General features: G+C 32.3%; 1 protein-coding gene across 2 annotated transcripts; it reads left to right on the top strand.

Annotated features, from left to right (window-relative positions):
• The first annotated feature begins 303 nt into the window (after nucleotides 1-303).
• On the top strand, nucleotides 304-15,359 carry CanA1 (Calcineurin A1). Of its 2 annotated transcripts, XM_014237189.3 has the most exons (14): nucleotides 304-656; nucleotides 1,827-2,126; nucleotides 8,005-8,333; nucleotides 8,670-8,781; nucleotides 8,855-9,000; nucleotides 10,173-10,312; nucleotides 10,986-11,063; nucleotides 11,197-11,290; nucleotides 11,473-11,598; nucleotides 11,714-11,795; nucleotides 12,826-12,894; nucleotides 14,456-14,543; nucleotides 14,649-14,746; nucleotides 14,831-15,359. In XM_014237189.3, exons 2-14 carry the CDS (start codon nucleotides 1,988-1,990, stop codon nucleotides 15,094-15,096), a joined length of 1,767 nt encoding a protein of 588 aa, XP_014092664.3. In that variant the 5' UTR covers nucleotides 304-656; nucleotides 1,827-1,987; the 3' UTR covers nucleotides 15,097-15,359. The 2 variants fall into 2 exon arrangements, with proteins under 2 accessions (XP_014092664.3, XP_036226347.2); XM_036370454.2 differs by lacking the exon at nucleotides 12,826-12,894.
• The last annotated feature ends 4,803 nt before the right edge of the window (nucleotides 15,360-20,162 follow it).

A 20,162-nucleotide genomic window follows, 5' to 3' on the forward strand; every position in this document is an offset into this window, starting at 1 on the left:
TGGCAAAATGTTTATTGAACCTGGAGACTGGACTACTATGCGACGTCATTAAATTAAAACGAATTACAATCAAACAAGCGATCACACCCACTCAAGGTATAACATGTATGCAGACATTTTCTACCCACGTATCCACGTACAGATTTCGCGCTAACCGTACGAGCGTGAGAGCGAACACACGGAGAGCTACTATGTGATTTTGTATGGTGAGAAAAATCGAATGTTTCAATGTATTTTATTTACAAAAATCATTATTTCACATATTCAAGGGCGATAATAGATGCTCAGCGTTTTCCTTTCACGAAAATCCGAGAATCTGTCGATGTGCGATGCTCGATCGCGAAAAGTGGAACACGCATAAAATTTCGTAAATTCGTATTTCGAAACAGGCAGCCGCTAAACATTGAGATTGAAAAGCGGGCGCGTTAAAACGTATTGAACAATTTTGAACAAAAAGTGGTGTCCACTAACGGTTTTCTTTTGTGCTATTTAATAAATTAAGTTTTTATAGAAAATTCAACTTTTAATTCATAAAAAACATTAAAAAAAAATTATTAACAAAAAAAAAAAAATATATACCTATATTAAAAAAAATATACTTTTATGTATTTCAAAAGAAAAATATTTTTGTAAGTTGGTAAAAAACTTAAGAAAAGGTAAGCGCATAAAGTGCCCGTAAATGTAGTTTGAAAAAAATAAATTAAAAAAAAACTAGTGAAAGGGCGATTTTCTAAAAATCACAGTTAAATAACAACAACAACAAGAACGCCGTTTAATTTTATTCCAAGCAGAAAATTTGTTAAGTTATTTATAAAATTGCTTATTTCTTTAATGTGAGTGAAATCTTGGCAACGCGTTGTAAATTTTGAAGGCAAGCAGTTCAAGTTCAAATCAAAAAGCAACAATACAACAACAACACTGTGAAGTGAATTTATGTACAAATGTATGTGTGTGTGTGTAGAAATGTATTCGTATATTTACAATACACTTACATTTGTATGGGCATAAATTAAATGATGCACAAGAAAAGCCTATGAAAATATATAATTACGAGTGTTTGTATGTTTAAGGGTAGGGGTGTTTATACGATTTTCAGTTGCCAAAATCTGTTCGTTTATTTTACTCAAGTGATTTGAAATTCGTCAATTGCAATTCGGTTAAGGCCATACTAAATTGCATTTATTACCGTTAGATGTGATAATACTTTGTGTATAGGTATGTGTTGGTGTGCGTGCAAAATTGCGTCTAGTGTCCTTTGTGTTGGTGGTGTTGAAAATATTCAATTAAACTGAAATATATGTGCGCTAAAGTCGTCAGTGAATTAATTAGCTTAAACCCTTGCATATATGCTTACATATATTATGTACACATATGTATATATGTATGTATATAATATATGTACATATACGCCGCAGGTGTATGTGCCACACATAGGTTGCAAATGATGGGAGACACAATTAGCGTGTTGCATTAACGGTGCCTCCTTTTACTCGGACTTATCGCATATTCCTTCTCTTGTACATATGTACATATACCATATATCGGATATCTAATTTTATAAATACGGTGTGCAATTGCTAAATTTAACACAAGCAAAGATTTTATTTTGCAAAAACAAAAAAAAAAACAATAAATAGAAGAAAAGAAAAAAAATTCAAGAAATTTTAAATTAATAAATAAATAACGCTGTATTGGTATGTGATTTTGTTCTAATGTCAAAAGTGTTAAATAAAGCTATTAAATATGCAAAAGAATACTAGAGAAAATATAAAAAAATATATTAAAAATACTAATGAAGACAAAAAAATATCGCATTTATATTTTAGAAAACGCCAACACAAAAACTGAATCGAAAATTTTAAGAAAAATACCAGACGAAAAAAATAAGCCAAATTAAATACTCAAAAACAAAAAAAAAATAAAAATAACAAAAATAAATCTCCGCTGTGGAGTATAGTATACAAAAACAAAATTTGAAAATAAAAATATGTCATCGCCCAGAAATTCTATAAAGAAAAAGAGCGCGGTCACAGCGACAAAAGCGACAACAGAAAAATCACAACAAAAGCAACAGCCACCTGCTCCAGAAAGCAAATACACAAAGACAAGGGAACGCATCGTTGACGGTGAGTTTTGAATATTTTTTTGCAAAACTTTAGCACTTTAAATACAACTGTTGCTAATTTTTTTATTCATTTATTGTTATTGTTATAAAAAAGTTAAACGTATAGCTAAGAACTTTAGAAAGAAAGGCTCCGATTTTATACAATGTTTGTTCTAAAAGTAGAACTACTCTTCAGTTCATTCAACAGAAAGAACACACAGTGAATATGTGGTCTGAAACAGGTTTTTGTTCGAAAATATGTTTTATTGTGATTCAAAATGGTAAAAAAAATTTTAACAAAAGAGATGTTTATTTATATGTAATTTACTTTACTTGTTGGTTCTGTTTCTTCAGTTATTGCTGCGCTGTATTTTTAGACACAGCTGTCGTGTTGATAGCCCTTGGCTGAATAAGAAAACGGACCCGAGTTTCAGATATCGACAGTCGTAGAAACGGAGTGATGTTCGGCCTTGTTGCACGATCTTGTACCACTTCTAAAAAGTATTGATTAAGGGTGTTTTAGAGTAATTGATTCGTTTTTTATCTGAAATCGAATGCAAAGTCTGTGATTCAGCATATTAGAAGAATAATTTTTGAGTGAGTAATAAACTCACTTGTGCAAATATTTAATATCGTTACTTTTTACTATTTGTAGCCATCGTACTGGTTAGACAAGCATTAGAAGAAGCGCAAAATTTTGATTTTTTCTAATTTACATGACCGCTTTTGTTTTCATCGGTTTAGTGAATTAAATATTGTATTTCAACAAACATGTGTATATTTCAATTATCTCATTTTTATGCCTTGTTGTACTCATTTCGATCTTCAGCAGTCAAGCCCTAGCGTTTATTAAACATTTCTTTTGCTCAACTCTGTGCTAAGCTTTCTAAAATTCGTATGTCTTTTTCTAAGTCTTTCTTTGCTATTTTATAATATTATTTTTTAAGCAATCTGGGTTCTTGAATCCAACTGATCTACCAGCTTAACCGCTTCGATTTATTGTCCGCTGAAATTAAATGGTTATCAGAATTTTGTTCCTTCACTCATCGATGATCATTGATATTATCTGATCAAATTTGACGCGGACTGATAAAAAAAATAATTTTCACGTATTTTAATACCAATCTATATGATCGCTTTCAAGATAAGCTCCTAAGCCAATACCAGCATGCCAACGCGCAATCTAATATTCCATACACTTGTTATAAGCTTCGGCGAATTATGTTTTTTCGGTTTCGGCTCATTTTTGGACCTCAATTTAGAGAACAACATTACACGAACATAAAATACTTAGGTTGTACCGAAAGGGGAAAAAAATTAGCAACTCATTTTGTGCGCGGTTTAAATAAACCAGTGCGGGTAAAGTTTGATCACTTGATATATGTACATAAGTACATACTTAAGTAAGTATTCATAGCCGCAGGTGTTAGAAATGAATTTAAACGTATCAATATCGTATTCGATTTTCAAAGAATTCCATTTAAACAATTTTGTCGCTTAAACGATATGTATTATATATGAAGTTGTTCTGTGCAATGGCCGTTGCTGGGTATAAGAGTAAACGTATTCTCACACGGAATTGAATCAAGTACGTATTAAAAAATCAAAGTCCTCGCTGTTAACATATGGTGTGTGTGTGCGTGTATATGCAAGTGTTTAGAATCTACCCTACAAAAACAGTGACAGTCAACTGACAGGCAATATGACAGTCACAGCTGAAAAAATTTTGTTAAGGCGCAGAACAAAGTTTCTATCATTTTCTTAAGAGCCTTGTGCAAAAACTGATGAAAACAAACGTATGTGTGTGAGTTTGCATCTCTCTTTAACACATGGTTATTGGGAATTGATTAACTATACGTCTATACTACTCGCTCTCATGCCTGTTCCTGAGTCATTGTTGATCATAAATAGCTGCAATTTGTCAGTTATGACTGTAAATCTATCACAAGTGAAAAATTCTTTTGCGAAGTATATAATACAATTTTTATTTCTTTAATAAATTCAAAACTTTTAATTAAAATTAGTTATAATAATATGCATAAATATAAAAAAGGAGTGCAGCAAGAATATCATTAAATAATAAATTATGAAAAGAAATTTTCACTTGATGCCATCTCCTCCTCTCAATAGCTCTGCTGTACGCATTTCTCCAGTTCATGGAAATTTCGGAACTTAAAAATGCCTAAATAAAAATGAAAATTAACTAAAAATATAATTTTATTTAAAACTTAATAATAACTTACATATATTATATTTGAAAACTCCTTCGTTATTTATTAATTTTTTTTACACAAAAAACGTTATTGTATAGGAGCACGCAACACTTTTGGTTTATTGTACGGAATAGAAGCTACATTGGTATTTCACAACTTCCCGAAACTCGATGGAAATGTATGCTGTCTTTTTTCGACGTAAACAGAATTTGCTTTTGGAAAAATCGTAAAAATTTACAGTAATTTTACTGTTCATTTGACTGTCAGTGGTGACAGTACTAAATAATGCAGCTATTTTATTCTACCATATGTAAAGCTATAGTAAGCAATATAAATCGTAAGTGTCTCTTTTGAACAACAACAGTGACGGTAAATTGACGGGTAAATTAACGTCGGTACTGACATAACAAATGTGAGTGTATTGGTAAAACCATCAGCAGTTTCTTGTAGGGTACCCTGCAAAAGTTTAAGGACCACATGGTTATGCTGACCGCATGCTATGCTACATAGAGAATACAAGTGCAACGGAACTGAGTATTAAACACATAAAATTAACGAACCGCTGCGATTGATTAATATCAATGCTTCTATTGTGTACATACTTGTATGTGCAAGTGTTTATGTGCACAAAACTTATTGTTTATGGGATCAACGATGTACAAAGGTTGGGCGACGACGTAAACGAACCACATTAGATGGCGGGGCGCTATAAGCTCCGGCATTTTCTTGAATGAATCTTGGCACTTGCAAAAGACTACTAGCAGACAACAAAAACAAATTGCAAACAATCAGTGACAGCAGACAATAACAATAACAGCAGCATGTCCGAATAGCCTATACACGCGTACATATATATGCGTACATATATATGTGTATATGGTATTTGTATGTATGTATGTACGTGTGTTTTCATGCGAGTAACCATTGTGCAAAAATAGCAGAGTGAAAATAACAACAAAGGTGTAACATATTTTCCCGATTCACTTGTTTTGCTATTATTAAGTATTGTATTTGAACTTCTGTTTGGCACAATTTTATTGTTTACGGTTAATAGTAATGCTAATGCCGCCGGCAAAATTTAAAAATGCAAAAAAAGCAAAAAAATTCTTTACCATATGTTTGTAAAAACTAAAAACAATAAATATTTTCGTATGCAAGCGTCTTGTACTAGCTATAGTTTTCCGCTTTGTCGACTTTTAGCATTCTCACTCTTGGTATTTAGCATCAATTCTGGCAATTAAATCGTTTGCAAGAAGGCATTAAATATTTTTGGCGCACAGAATGTGTGCACACATATTTGACGGTCAAATGAATGCGAATTTTTACATGATTTTCCGCATGTAACTAACTAATAACATCGCTTTGAATTAGCTTACACACATCTGTACATACATACATATATATATAGTTGCAAATTTGTTTGTTGTGCCCCAACACATTGGGATCATTTGGCGTTTGCTATATGACAGTTCATTGGTATGATGGGTATCTAGATAGTGTTAGCCGGATGCACATCATTTTTCTTGAAATGACAAAACTGTCACGTTGAAATGACAAGTGGTTGATGATTTTTAAGCAAATTATGTCGCGTATTCTTGATATGTCGGGAATGTCTTTGCTCACGTTTAACAATATATAGTCTTTAATACATATCGGTGCGCATCTGTACATAGCCATATAGGCCGAAGGGAACCTTTGTCAAATAGGCCAGCTTGTATTTTAAACTAATTTGTATTCGTCAGTATCAAATATATATTTACATAATATATTTTTGATTACAAAAAAGATCCATAATTTTGGATGTTTTCTCAAATTTTGATTCGAAGGATGTCATTTGAACGTGACATCTGAAAAAGCGTTGAAAGCCTGGAAATGAAAGGAAATCAATTAATGATTTTGATATATCTTTTTAGGCAAGATAAAATTTAGAGATTACAAGTGCAATTGATACAGTAAGCCCAAGAGCCGCGAATCATTTTCGTGTAGGAATCTTGTTTAAATTTAATACCTGTTACGCAAGCAAAGCACTTTGAACATCTATTGGCTGTCGAAAATTTATACTTTCAAATTTGTTAAATATAAATAGTCCCGCGGCGTTTCGCCACAAAGAGACCCGCAGTAATCTGCAAGCATGTATTGGATAACTTTTTCTTATTGAAAGCCAGGTCGATGTTGCAATATCATTTAAGTCACAGCCAATTTGCGTTTATATACATATACCTTTTGTACAGCGGAGTGGTAAATGTAGAGCTGATCGATGAGGTAATACGGGTGGTATACGTAACTGCCAATTCCATATGGATATAAAATTTAAAAAAATTTATGCACTATAATCTTTCATGTCCGAAGTAATTAGGAGCTGTTGAAAGTTTATGATGGAAAATATGGCGATCAAATTACATTATATTATATTAGACATATTCGAGAAATGAATTATAATCAAACGCTTTTTTCGTGTGAAGTTTTATCTTCATATGTGAATTAGGTTGACAGCTATTTGCTTACGAAGCGAAAATTCTATCTGGCGAGTTTTACCATGTAATTGAACAACAAGCTTGCTTAAAATTTTGTGTGTTTCAAAAGAATCACGGCTATGGATTTATATTCAGGGGAGTCTACTTTTATTACAAAAACAAATATTTAAGTTTCACAAAGCATTCAGTGAAGGTCGTAAAGTTATCGAAAACTCTTGTCAGCGAGTTCTCTTAATTACTATAACATCGAAAAAATTAAAGAAACAGTGCTTGAATATCGTCGCATTGCCATCAGAGAGAGAGCAGAGGATCTCAACATCTACATATTTTGGTTAATGTTTTGGGTATGAAGCGTGTTAATGTTAGACTCGTATCAAAAGACCTGAATCTTTTCCAAAAAAAAAGTCGTATAGAAGTCGCAAAAGAGTGCTTGACAACGTAGCTGAGGATTCTACATTCATGTTTGATGATTATCATTACTTTTAACTCAGCCTATTTCGAAAGCGATGTATGTATTCATATCTTCGAAAATGTCTTTTTCACAAATTTGATGGTTAAGTGTATACGTTGATGAGACAAAATAATAGTCAAGTCGTCGAATTACCAACGTGTCGAAGCAGCTGTCGTTGTTGGCATCTCCGCTGGTACTTGTCTTTGCAAAGTTTGCTTAATTTCTATCAAAAAATTACTTCGCTTGAAAGCGAAATTATCTAATTACTTTAAAAACGAAAAAATTAATATTGTTGTGCAAACAAAAAGTGCTTGATAGAACTTAAAATTCACCTTACTTTCTGTAGCCACTTGTGTATATATGTACATATTATATATACGAGACATTGATAGCATAAGCACGTGCTGGCTATTAAGAAGCGTTGTTAAAGCATCTATTCATCTCTATTAAGGCATAGTTACTATTAGTAGTAATTATATTAAAATTGTTTTCATGAATTCCTTATTCTCAGTAAGAATTGAAGTGTAAATTTATGCAATTACTGAAATGTTTGAAACTTTTTCTATTCTCATAGTACATACAGAGCTATAATTTCCACATTTAATGACTATTTTTCAATTGTTTATTATTTCATATGTATACACTCTTATCATACATATTCACAAATATTTTACTAGAGTGTATATATACTATACTTGTATTACATATTGTATTTCCATATAAAATCTAATCACTTAATGTATTCATTTTATTGCCTTGAAGATGTGCCTCTTCCGCCTGCCCACAAACTCACCATGGACGAGGTGTACGATGTTAAAACGGGGAAGCCGAATTTTGATGCCATGCGTGCGTATTTCTTGCAAGAAGGCCGAATGGAGGAGGCTCCTGCGCTGCGCATCATCAACGAGGGCGCAGCCTTATTGCGGGCTGAGAAAAATATGATTGATGTTGAAGCGCCGGTAACGGTGTGCGGCGATATACACGGTCAGTTCTTTGATCTCGTCAAACTATTCGAAGTTGGCGGCCCACCAGCTTCGACTAGGTATCTCTTTCTGGGTGATTATGTCGATCGGGGATATTTCAGCATTGAGGTTGGTACACTTGCACACTGAATTATGTTATGTACCCACGAGGTTTATTTGAAAAAAAAAAATGTATTTTGAAATTTGACTTTGAGGAGAACCATAAAAAAGTTGACTTCTCACCTTAATCGTTTCGCCCTCTGCTATTTTCGATATGTAATGCGAATATGTTACTTTTTTGAAAATAAATAAATAACATTTTGAATAAACCTTGGACATTGTACATGTATTTTCAATCAATGACTTAACTAAATATATTTTATGTTTGGAAATGTTTGTTTTCGCAACGACTTTTAACGATATTTCACATATACCCTCTATAAACTTTTCCCACCATCTCCACAGTGTGTGCTTTATTTATGGGCCTTGAAGATATGCTATCCGACGACACTCTTTCTACTGCGCGGCAATCATGAATGCCGTCATCTTACAGAATATTTCACATTTAAGCAAGAATGTACGGACAACAATATTTATGTCATAATATAATTTGTTGTTTTTTTACTAATCTCTGCTGTTATAAATTGAAGGCAAAATTAAATATTCGGAAGATGTTTATGAGGCCTGCATGGACGCGTTCGACTGTCTGCCATTGGCGGCGCTGCTAAACCAACAGTTCCTTTGCATTCATGGTGGACTATCGCCAGAAATTTTCACTCTAGATGATATAAAAAAGGTATTTCGTCTAAAATAAATATGCACTATTTCATTTTATTATGTTGGCATATGTATATGTATGTGTAGGTAGAAGTGTGTGTATTTTTTTTATTATTATTTGTTTGGCAAGCAGACATGAAAAATAATCTGCCTTTTCTAGAAAACTGAAGAATTTATTATATATATTAAATATATATTAAATAAGTTGAATTTAATTTATTATTTAATTTTTTAGTAGTTTTATGAATGTTGGTAATAATAAAATGAAACCACGCGCCGAGCAATATTTCCCCTTGTATAATCACAATATTTGATTAAATTTACCTACTGTATACTTACATATATGTATATAGTATATATGTATATGCATGCATACTGGTTTTTAGTATTCATTTATGGCTGTTATATTCAACTTAATACCGGCATTCAGTAGCGCCACAACTTTTATATTGTAAAAAAATATTTTTGATTTTAAGACAATTATCAAAATCCTTATATCCGTTACTTTTGACATCGCTAATCTTAAAAGGCGATTTATTTATCATTCGTGTCTTACTCTTGTTAATTTCTCATAAAATGGGATGGATAAGACATCAGGAAGAAATCCACAATAAGTTCTGAAGTAAAGTGGACGTGTGTAAAGCAATTAAATATTTTTCATTCAAAAATATAGAAGCCACTTAATTAAATTTCGTGAGTGATCCAATAAGAGTGTGACGGCTTTTGTTCATATGTTTGCAACGTAATAATTGTTTTGAGGAGTCTTCTTTAAGAACCATGCAAGCCAGTATTTAGTGTGCGTCAAGCGATCCAAGAAACTTGTCTCATCAGATGCGACCATCCACCCGCGTTAAAGACGAAATGAGGGTGTTCTCCAAAAATTTCTTGATATCACATTGAAAAGAAAACAGAGATTTCTCGATCAATGTACTTATATAATAGTATATTATGGTTTGGGATTTGCTGTTCGTTGCAAAATTAACGCATTGCAAGCAAAAAAGCAACGACGAAGAAATATTGTAAAACGGAAAGACATTACCTGTATTTGAGTACTAAATTTGACTTAGATTTAGCGCCGTAATTAATATAATCATGGCATGCCATATCGTATTGTCTTATGAAACATATTTTTTATTAACTTTATTAACTCCGCTTCAATATCTTATAGTAAAAACATAATTTTTCCTTTAGTTGAACAGATTTAGGGAGCCACCTGCTTTTGGACCTATGTGCGACCTGCTTTGGTCTGATCCATTGGAAGATTTTGGTAATGAAAAAAACAGTGACTTTTTTTCTCATAATTCAGTGAGAGGATGTTCCTACTTTTTCAGGTGAGTTTAAGTGAGGATTGTATCTCATTAGTAACGATTCGATTAATATCGGCTAGTAGAGTCCTGCGTATACTTTGATGGTTAATTACACCGATTCCACTTTTATTTCCGAAATAGTTTCGAAACGACTGCCAGATCCATTGTTATAATAATTCCAGCTAGAAAGTCTGTTTTCTTTATAGCACGTTAGCTCAAGTCGGGAGAATGAAACATTCTGCTTATTTTTTTAATGGAGGTAATATAAAAGAAAAGCGTAAATATTACTTTAACATGTATTATTTCAAAATACTAGAAACTTTCTGAGAAGTATGGATGTAAGTAATCATAAAGAATAATGGTACAAAGAACATAGCATCGGGGCTCGATTCCCGCCTCGACCAACATAAAAGTTATTTCTAACGTTATTCGCCCCTCGGAAGATAACCGAAAATATGTTACAAAATCTGTCCTGAAAAAGTTCCTACTAAAATTCATTAAAGTTTCGGAATCGGTTCAAAACTTATATGAAAACATTAAGACTGACAGTGAAAATATGTGGAAAAGGTCGCGCAATATGTAGCCGATATGTAAGGATTTATTATTATGAGCTCTGATTCCCAAATATCCATACTAATTTTTAATATTTGAAAATTACTGTAATAATTCTAAATTTGCGTTTTCATTATATTTCTAGTTATGGTGCTTGCTGTGAATTTCTGCAAAAAAATAATTTGCTATCTATAGTACGTGCTCATGAGGCGCAAGATGCGGGGTAAGTGAACACGCAAATAAAAATTGAATTATTTTTGAAATCAAAAAATCAAATGAAAACTGCATATAGAAATGAGTACTAACAAATAATATTTTTTTTAATTTTCCATTTTACACACTTTTGCTCACACTAGCTACCGCATGTACCGCAAAAATCAGGCGACCGGGTTTCCTTCGTTGATCACCATCTTCTCAGCGCCCAATTATTTGGACGTCTACAACAACAAGGTATTTGTCTCACCTTATGCTCATATTTTGTAAAAATTTTTGCGATCATAAATTTTTGTATTATACACCCCTCCCTTTATCCGATTTGGTGGCATTTATTGCATTTAATATTTTGTTATCCTCTTGGTTTATTTTGACGCTGTTGCAACCCACCGCAAAACATAAATGTCACTTGACAAAAGGCAGCTGTACTTAAGTATGAGAACAACGTTATGAATATCCGACAGTTTAATTGTTCCCCGCATCCATATTGGCTGCCAAATTTCATGGATGTATTCACGTGGTCATTGCCATTTGTGGGTGAGAAGGTAATTAAGTGCCCATAATTATAAATATTTTATGCATTTGAGTGCGAGAATTGCATTGGTTGTGCATTAAATTCTAGAAATTAAAGAAATATTAGAAACATATGTTCCTTTGTAGGTCACCGAGATGCTGATGAATATTCTCAATATTTGTTCGGATGACGAACTGGTGTCCGGTCCGGACGATGAATTGGAAGAAGGTAAAAAAACACTAAAAATCATAGAAATTTTAAATCGATTGAGATACTTGAGAGGCCGAAATCAAAAGTTAAAACCATTGAAAAGGGTGGACATAAAATGAATGTTTTGAAATTCTTTGTTATAATGCATTTAATACTTCATGGATATTGTTGTAAATCTAAGTTCGTATAGTGTTCAAAAGATGATTATTGAATAGGTATTTTAAGCACGATTGATATCTCACCTTATTGTGATTTATTTGCTGTAACACTTTGAAGACTATTCCTTCAGAACTCGCTAAATTATTTGACTCCCTCGAAGTGTAGTGTAAAACTTCTTAAAAATTAATTACTTAAACACTTCTACTTTCCATTTAATAATTCATTAATCACCAATAGTTGACAATTTTTGTCAAAAAATACCGAAATTGATCGATATCTTGTATCCCGTTATCACCATATGTGGAATGTAATGATCTCTCTCTCAGCTTCTGCGATATAAATCGGGCAATAATCTATATTATATATAAATTACTTGAGATCTAATGTGATCTAGTACTAAGAATGGACGACATGTCACAAAATATAAAAGCGTGCTTAAAATCCTCACTTTATGCGAGTATTTTATAGTAGGGATTATTAAATAATCTCCATAATACTTTATAATATTTATTTATTTAAATATGTGCCTACACGCGCACATACTTTTAAGGTGATAAATCAAACGTAAAACCCTCTGGCAACTCAAGTGTGTTCCATCCAAGTTATAGTGAGTTGATTATCGCTGTACGTAGAAATCTATGTTGTGGGTAAACAATGCATTTGTAGTTGTAGCTAGCTAAGTAAAACTTCTTAGTAATTATGCATTTACAAATTGTACAACAACAATTAATACAATAATGTACTGGTAGAATAAAAGTTTAAAAAAGAAACATTTTAATTTTCCAATATGAATCTCTTTATTTTGTATGTACTATATATACTTGTGGTGTGCATGCGTATCTATTTTGTTTTTTTTTATATATATACATACAAACCTATGAAATCAAAGAGCTGCGCAAGAAAATCGTTCTTTTACCAATGAACACGAACAATGCAACGCCACCAGCGGCGAAACCAGGTAAGCCCCCCAGAATTGCGCTTTTCTGTTTGTAAAAGTAGTAAATATGCCTCGTAGTAATTGTCTAGTCCATCGCTTGAAAAAATGCCTCATGTAGTTTGTAGTCCGCTTTGGCTGCAGAAATGCAAAATTGTTGCTGCTTTAAATATCTGTTATATATTTTTAGTGTCGTAGATAATTTTGACTAGTGCGTAGTGTTATTTGGAATTTATCTAAAAGAAAATTCAATTTCTTGCTGTAATTTTATTTAGAACCATCTTCAAAACTTACAAACTAATTTATGAAATCTCAAAAGGAAACATCATTTCTCATTGTCACTTAATCGAATTAATATCTGATCGTTTTCGATTCGTCACTTCTTGTGTTATATTATATAATATTTTAGCTATGCTTTTTTGTCTTCAAGTACATCAAAAAGACTATCCAGTTGAGTACAAGAAAGTATGCGAACACCATATTAGAGCGGTATAACCAGAGAATGTAAATGATTCATTTGTCTTCAATTTCTGTTTGATTATGATAGTCTATTCGATTTATACCAGTTGTTCGTTTCGAAACTCTCTAAGATTTGCAGAAGGAATACAGTAAACATTAGCTAATACACCGCTGAAAATATTACATAATTATCAAATTTAATTTCTAAGTTTCTCAAACAGATAGTATTTTTCGGCTCAAGTCAATAGATTCAATAAACTTAAAAAAAGTAGTTGAAATATTTCTTGATAAGTTTATTTTAGATTATTGCTTTATTATGATAATAGTGGTTACATACACGATGATTTGCTATATTTCAAATATGTGATCTTTAAAGGAATTGCAATGGTTCGTAACCGCTTGGAATGAAATTAATCATTATGATTATCTTTTAATCGATTAATAATCAATTACGATTGACAAACACTAATTTACTCTTCGAGCAAGTAATTTCCATTCATGTTCACTAGCATTTAGTTAGATCAGGGTAAGGTTGACCGAGAATTTCCATATTTCGACGGTTTATTTATTGTTTTGTCGCTACCAAAATATATAAAAACAAAAAATTTATTTCCACTTCGGGGAATTACTAGCTATTTTTAAAATAATTTCGAACGTATTGATAAAAATTTCCTGATAATAATTATCATTGTGAAAGGATTTCAAGAACTATATGCTTTCTTAAAAACTATTGCTTTCCAATGTTACACGATTTCACAAATTCTGGTTAATTAGTATATATGTATTTATTTCAGTGACACTGAAAAAATGTTAGTAAAGTTCCACAACTCTACTAAATACAACTTGTACAGCTGGTTTCAGCACACATGTGTAAATAGCAAGGCACAAAATGCGTTTCAGACTTGGCTTATACTTTCCGAATATATATATTTATTGTATTTATACATCTCTGCTTGTACAAATTTGCCAACATTCCGAAATATTTGCAAAGCCAAGTTATCTTTTTCAAAGTGCTTAAACGCCTGTCTTCGACTTCGAGCGACGCTAAAGTGCTTGGCTAAAATTGAAATTCAATCAATTAACGATAAATAATGTTTGTATCGACTCTTTCTTTGTTCTTTCACAGTTTCTGGAGTGTCGGCGCTGCGTAAAGAGATCATACGAAACAAGATCAGAGCTATTGGCAAAATGTCTCGCGTCTTCTCGGTGTTGAGGTGAGTGACTTGGAAAACAGCAAAAAACAGCAATTGTAAACATTTATTCACATTTGCACGCTAATTAATACTTGTATTTGTTTTTACTTTTTCTTACTGAAATAGAGAGGAGTCGGAGTCGGTACTGGCGCTGAAGGGGCTTACAGCAACTGGTGCTATGCCGGTGGGTGCTCTTTCTGGCGGCAAGGATTCACTGCGTAATGGTAAGCGTTTAACATATTATATACATTTGACAAATTATTATGACTAACTAATTTTTAATTATTTTTTTTTTTGAAAAATTTCAGCGATACAAACATTGGGTGCCACGCAGCAAATCACTTCGTTTGCCGAGGCCAAGGGTCTGGATGCGGTTAATGAGCGTATGCCTCCCCGACGTCCATTAATGGTGGGCGGTGGCAATAATAATAACAACAACAATACTGATACAACAATTCACAATATTAGTAATAATAATGGCACAAGTAATAAAAGTGCCGACATTAATCTCGGCAAGAAGGTTGTGAAACCGGCGACGGTGCGCTCCACCAGCTCAACGGCTAGCAAATTTTAATAGACTGTAGTTAATAGGTTTTTTAACTATCATTTAGTTATCTATATGCCTTAAATATTAAATGCTCATTTTTATTTATTTCTGCATTGAATTTTTTTATCTTGTAATATGTTTGAATAACTTAAATTTCAGTTAATTTGGCTTAGAAAAAATTTGTACCTTTGTTATTTTGCTAAAATAAGAGATCGTTTACTGGTAGCACTAAAATAATTTATGCTGTATGAGATACTTGACAGAGAATAAAATACTTTGTTAGTTGTTACGCTCATTTGTTATAAATAAATAATTTATTTATTTTGAGGTTAAAATATACTTAAAAAAATAAAAATTAAAGACATTATTGTTTTTAGAGAAACCACCGTGTTAGTTAAAACTATTTGTATGCCGCAACGTTTTGGTGCAAAAAGTGTTATCTTGTTCAAATAACTGCCAGAGTTTAACATTTGCCGAGCGTTGTGAACAGGTTTGGTGTGCAACTCTACAATTTTTAAACTCTTGCAACATGTTGCTGCAGAGTATAATAGTTTTGTTCACCTAACCGTTGCTTGTATCACCTAAAACTAAGCGAGATAGATACACGGTTATTTATATGGTATATAAGGTAAATGATCAGGATGACGAGACGAGTTGAAATCCGGATGACTGTCTGTCCGTCAATCCGTCTGTTCGTGCAAACGATACTCTTGAGTAAAAATTAAGATTTCTTGATGAAACTTGGTACACATATTTCTTTGTACCCAAGGGGCTTGGACTTGCATATAAGCGAAATCGGATCATTGCCACACCATTAAACGAAAACTTTTAAAATGCCATAATTAAGGCGCAAATTAAGATGAATAATTTAAAGACAGAGACAAGTGTGGGGTAAGGACTGAGGGCTAAACTTTTTTTAAAAGTGGAGTGGCTCCGCCACCTAAATGGTTTAATGTACAATAAATATCTTCCAAACAGCATAAGATATATTAACCTAACACGCCGAAAAGAAGTGATTCTATCACCTCTTCAAACTAAAATCGTATAATAATCACGCCCACTACCCATATAACGATTATGTTGAAAACTACTAAAAGTACTATAACTCACTGAATAAATGAGCCACAAGCATTAAATTTCACAACCAGAATGGTAGAAGGGCTTTTTAAGATCTGGTGTGAAAGTTGGACAAAGGACGTGGCACCGCCCACCATTAGCTGAAATTTTATATCTCAGAAACTACTCGACCGATTTCTATCAAATTTGGTGTGTGAGGTTATACAAACATTCCTATTAGACACTGCAAATGGGCGAAATAAGTTGACAACCACGCCTAATTCCCGTATAACAAACTTTTAAATTCCGTCGGTACGTACGAAAATAACTTATGCCGAAAATGGGTAAAAGTAGGTTAACACTTCCCTTAGCCCTCATATTTCTAACAAATAAATTTGCAAATCTCCGGTTCACTTTATACCGCATCTATCGGTCAATATGTAAGAAATCTTAATGGAATTCAGAAAGCATCTGTTTCTAATAACAGTGTATCCTATTTCCTTAAATGAATGAGATCATGGCGATATTTTCCTTATTTTGATATAAAGTCTTGCCAAAATCTCCGAATTTAGCACTTTCTTACTTATTGCAATATCTTTTTCTTGTTTTGGAATGCTTTGAATTGTTTGTCGTAATGTTTTTTATTTATCTTTAAACAAGTTCGTCAATATTTAAGTCTGCCATAATTCTTTATTTTTTTAGTTTTTAACAACAACAAAACTAGCAACCATAACTAAGAAAGCAACAACCACAGAGAGCAGAGTTGGTTTATTCCAGCATGCGTAATTCACTCGTCTTCCAGATAAAAAGCATATTAAACAAACTTAAATATTTGGCATGTTTACAGTTAGCAATAAAAATTAATTTTAAAATCGCGAACAAGCGGTGCTTTCTTTTAGCTATAACAAAATAGAGTCCTAAAAATAACAAATAGTACTCAAAGGTTTAATAAATTTAATTACTTCAAAGTCTCGAAAACATACGTAAATAGCATAAATGTAGGTAAACGTGTTCAGTGCTTTTATAGGCAGTGTTTTTAACGCTATGTTTGCCTTAAATAATGGCAATAAGTTGGAAAACATCTCGCACGTGCAATAATCGTGAGTGGTCACATGTTGTTTTTCCCTTCAATCAACTGTTACTCATATTAATGTGTTATTGCTACAGTTTTGACTTTTATGCGCTGAGTCGATTTAGCCATGTTAGATTGTCTGTCTGCATTTTTGTAGATATCGATCTGAAATTTTGCACACGTTCTTTTTTCCCCAAGAAGCTGCCCGTTTGTTGGAATCGCCGATATCGGATCATCATAGCATATAGCTACCATACAAACTGACCGATCAAAATCATGTTAAGGATATTTTCATACTCTTGCAACAAGTTGGTACAGAGTATAATTGCCATAACTTAACCGCAAATTAAGATACAAAATATTTGGTACAACGAATTGAAATAATGAGGAACACCTGTGGTTTGAAATTTTTTTCTAAAGTGGGCGTGATCCCGACTTCTAATAGGTTTAATATATGTATATATTTCCCAAATTATTCAACTCTTACGACAGCATGACAATAGGTAAAATTAGAAATAACCACGCCCACTCCCCATGTAACGGTTTTATTAAAATTGCAATAAATCAACAACGAAATGCGTCAGAGACATTAAATTTTACATTCAAAAAGTTTGTCAATTTCGTAATCGTTGCTTTCTGGGTTTGTCTGCAACAATTAATTTGGCGTAATCTTAAGCTATTGTCTTGAAAACTCTAGTTTGATAACCATTTACGACTATGAATGGCTTCGTGTGCACATTAAATAAGATATAAAAAGGACCTTAGCACGCTACCTTGTGAAACACAAATAATCCCGTAGTGATAAACGTGCAATAATTTAAACTACGGTTCCACTAACCAGACTTCATCGACTCTTTATTGAAATATTTAAGAACTCTACAAAGCAATATTGTATGTTTTCAAAAACAAAAAGGTATACTCGTATAGTATGTGCTGTCATTTCCAAGCCAAATTGGCGGTTTGGTATAATCGAAATATCAGTACAAACTAATCGAGTTCGAGCAGAGTTCTCCGATATACATATAATTTTTTTTTATAAAACCTAATAACATCCAATTTAAAAACTTTTCAGCAAACTTTTTACCCACTTGGTCCAGATATTGAATATGAATAAATTGTGAAAAAAGCATTAAAAATATTTGACTTACTGCATATCTTACCAAATTCCTCAACACTGTCCCGCAAGTTATATAGTCTAATAGAGTTTTTAAAATAATTTATTTTATTATAAATATAATATATCTTTGTTTATCTATTAAATGATTAAGAGTTATTGCAACTTTCAATTGCAAACCTACTTTTTCTTAGTATAAAGCAAACATAAATGAAACGTTTTGACGCATTTGACGACCTAAAAATTATGGTATTGTATTGTAAATTTGTACAAACATATTATATATTAGTATGAGTTCATGCCTATATAATATATACATATGTAAGTATGTGAGGCGATCAGCCATGAGGTCTGTGATATTTGCGAAAACTGTCCTCATTTGAGGTAATGTATCGTATAATTGCACTTTTATAGAATTTGTTCTTACAACAAAATACTCAATTTGTCCTCATTACAAACATATGCTTAAATAACTTATTTATCATGAAGAGTCACTAATATATTATTATCTTTACGCAATACCTTCTTTGTTTGCTGATAATAATTTTATATACTTTACAGCACCGCGTCGGAGTATTATTACATTACCTACTGTGTTTGGTAGAAGAAACAAAACATTAAGAACAAATATTATAATTGTTGTGCAGTAGACGACAACCTATTTCCACCTCCCTTCTATTTCATATCTTATCCCTTCTGACTATCATTTATTCCGGTCGATGCAGAAGGCCCTCACTGGACTACGGTTTACATCATAATAGGGTAGCAAAACTTTGCTTGATTCACTCTTGACCGTCAAGCCGACGCAGTTCTTTTGAGATGGAATCCATAAATTTCCAGAGAGATGGGAAAATGTTATAGCTTCAGATGGACAATACTTTGGAAAATACTATTGTACATGGTTTTCTTAAATAGACTTTGACTTAAAAAAAAAACAACGCACGAATATAGTTATAGACACAATAAGTATATTAAATGATATCATTTAGACTATTCCAAAAAGTTCTTACAACTTTCAGTGATATTTTATTGAATTTTCGAGAAATGACTGATGAAATTCAATGTTTAAAATATATTTGAAGTTCTGGTTAACTCAACCATGACGCCTGCTTTCGCTTGAGTTAACCAGAACTTGACTTGCAGATAGTTGTTAACCAGACATTGAGAAAACGGTCCTAAATTGATCAAATAAATATATTATTATAAATGAGTGTACAACTAAACTGGTGTAAAAGTTGAAAATAATTAGTGTAGCAATGCCACCGGATAATAATTATTTTAAATAAGTTTGAAAAAAAATCAGTTAATAAAATAAGGATATGAGTAAAAAGTGATTAAGGAGCTTTAATATTTAAAATATTTTTAGAAGATTTACACTCTTCTTAGTTTTTTTAATAAATTTTTCTTTTCAACATTTGGAAAATGTGTATCTTGAGAAAAAAACGACAATATCTAATTGCATATGTTGAAGAAAAAGTACGGTTGGGAAATTGTTTGTGGAGGGCATATACCTTATGCTAAAATTTATTTTTATCAAATAAATGGTGTTTTAGAAAACTTTGATATTTACAATTTTAAGGATTATAAAACATTAAATTTAAAAAAATATACATACGCCAAGTATTCAGTTTGTGTTGTTCATCCCCGATGACACAGCTCGATCAGAAATAACACTGATTACATTATCAGCGAAAGTTAGAAGCAGTACGTAAATTTTTATGTTCATAAACTTGTATAAACAGTATATACTTGTAACATGGTTTGTAGAGACTATGCGCACTACTAGTTTTCGTTTCTTTGTCCTAACGACAAATTCACGAGACTAGTTTTTGTGTATCTTTCCATTTGCGC

This window comes from Bactrocera oleae, chromosome 2 (assembly GCF_042242935.1).
Source record: "Bactrocera oleae isolate idBacOlea1 chromosome 2, idBacOlea1, whole genome shotgun sequence".
Taxonomy (NCBI): Eukaryota; Metazoa; Arthropoda; class Insecta; order Diptera; family Tephritidae; genus Bactrocera; species Bactrocera oleae.

What these genes read in the sequence shown, in the direction of transcription:
- CanA1 (XM_014237189.3), top strand. Translation starts at nt 1,988, where the DNA reads ATGTCATCGCCCAGAAATTCTATAAAGAAAAAGAGCGCGGTCACAGCG. An exon ending in TGGACGTCTACAACAACAAG is followed by an intron (nt 11,291 to 11,472) that starts GTATTTGTCTCA and finishes ACTTGACAAAAG; the next exon opens with GCAGCTGTACTTAAGTATGA. An exon ending in GGACGATGAATTGGAAGAAG is followed by an intron (nt 11,796 to 12,825) that starts GTAAAAAAACAC and finishes ATGAAATCAAAG; the next exon opens with AGCTGCGCAAGAAAATCGTT.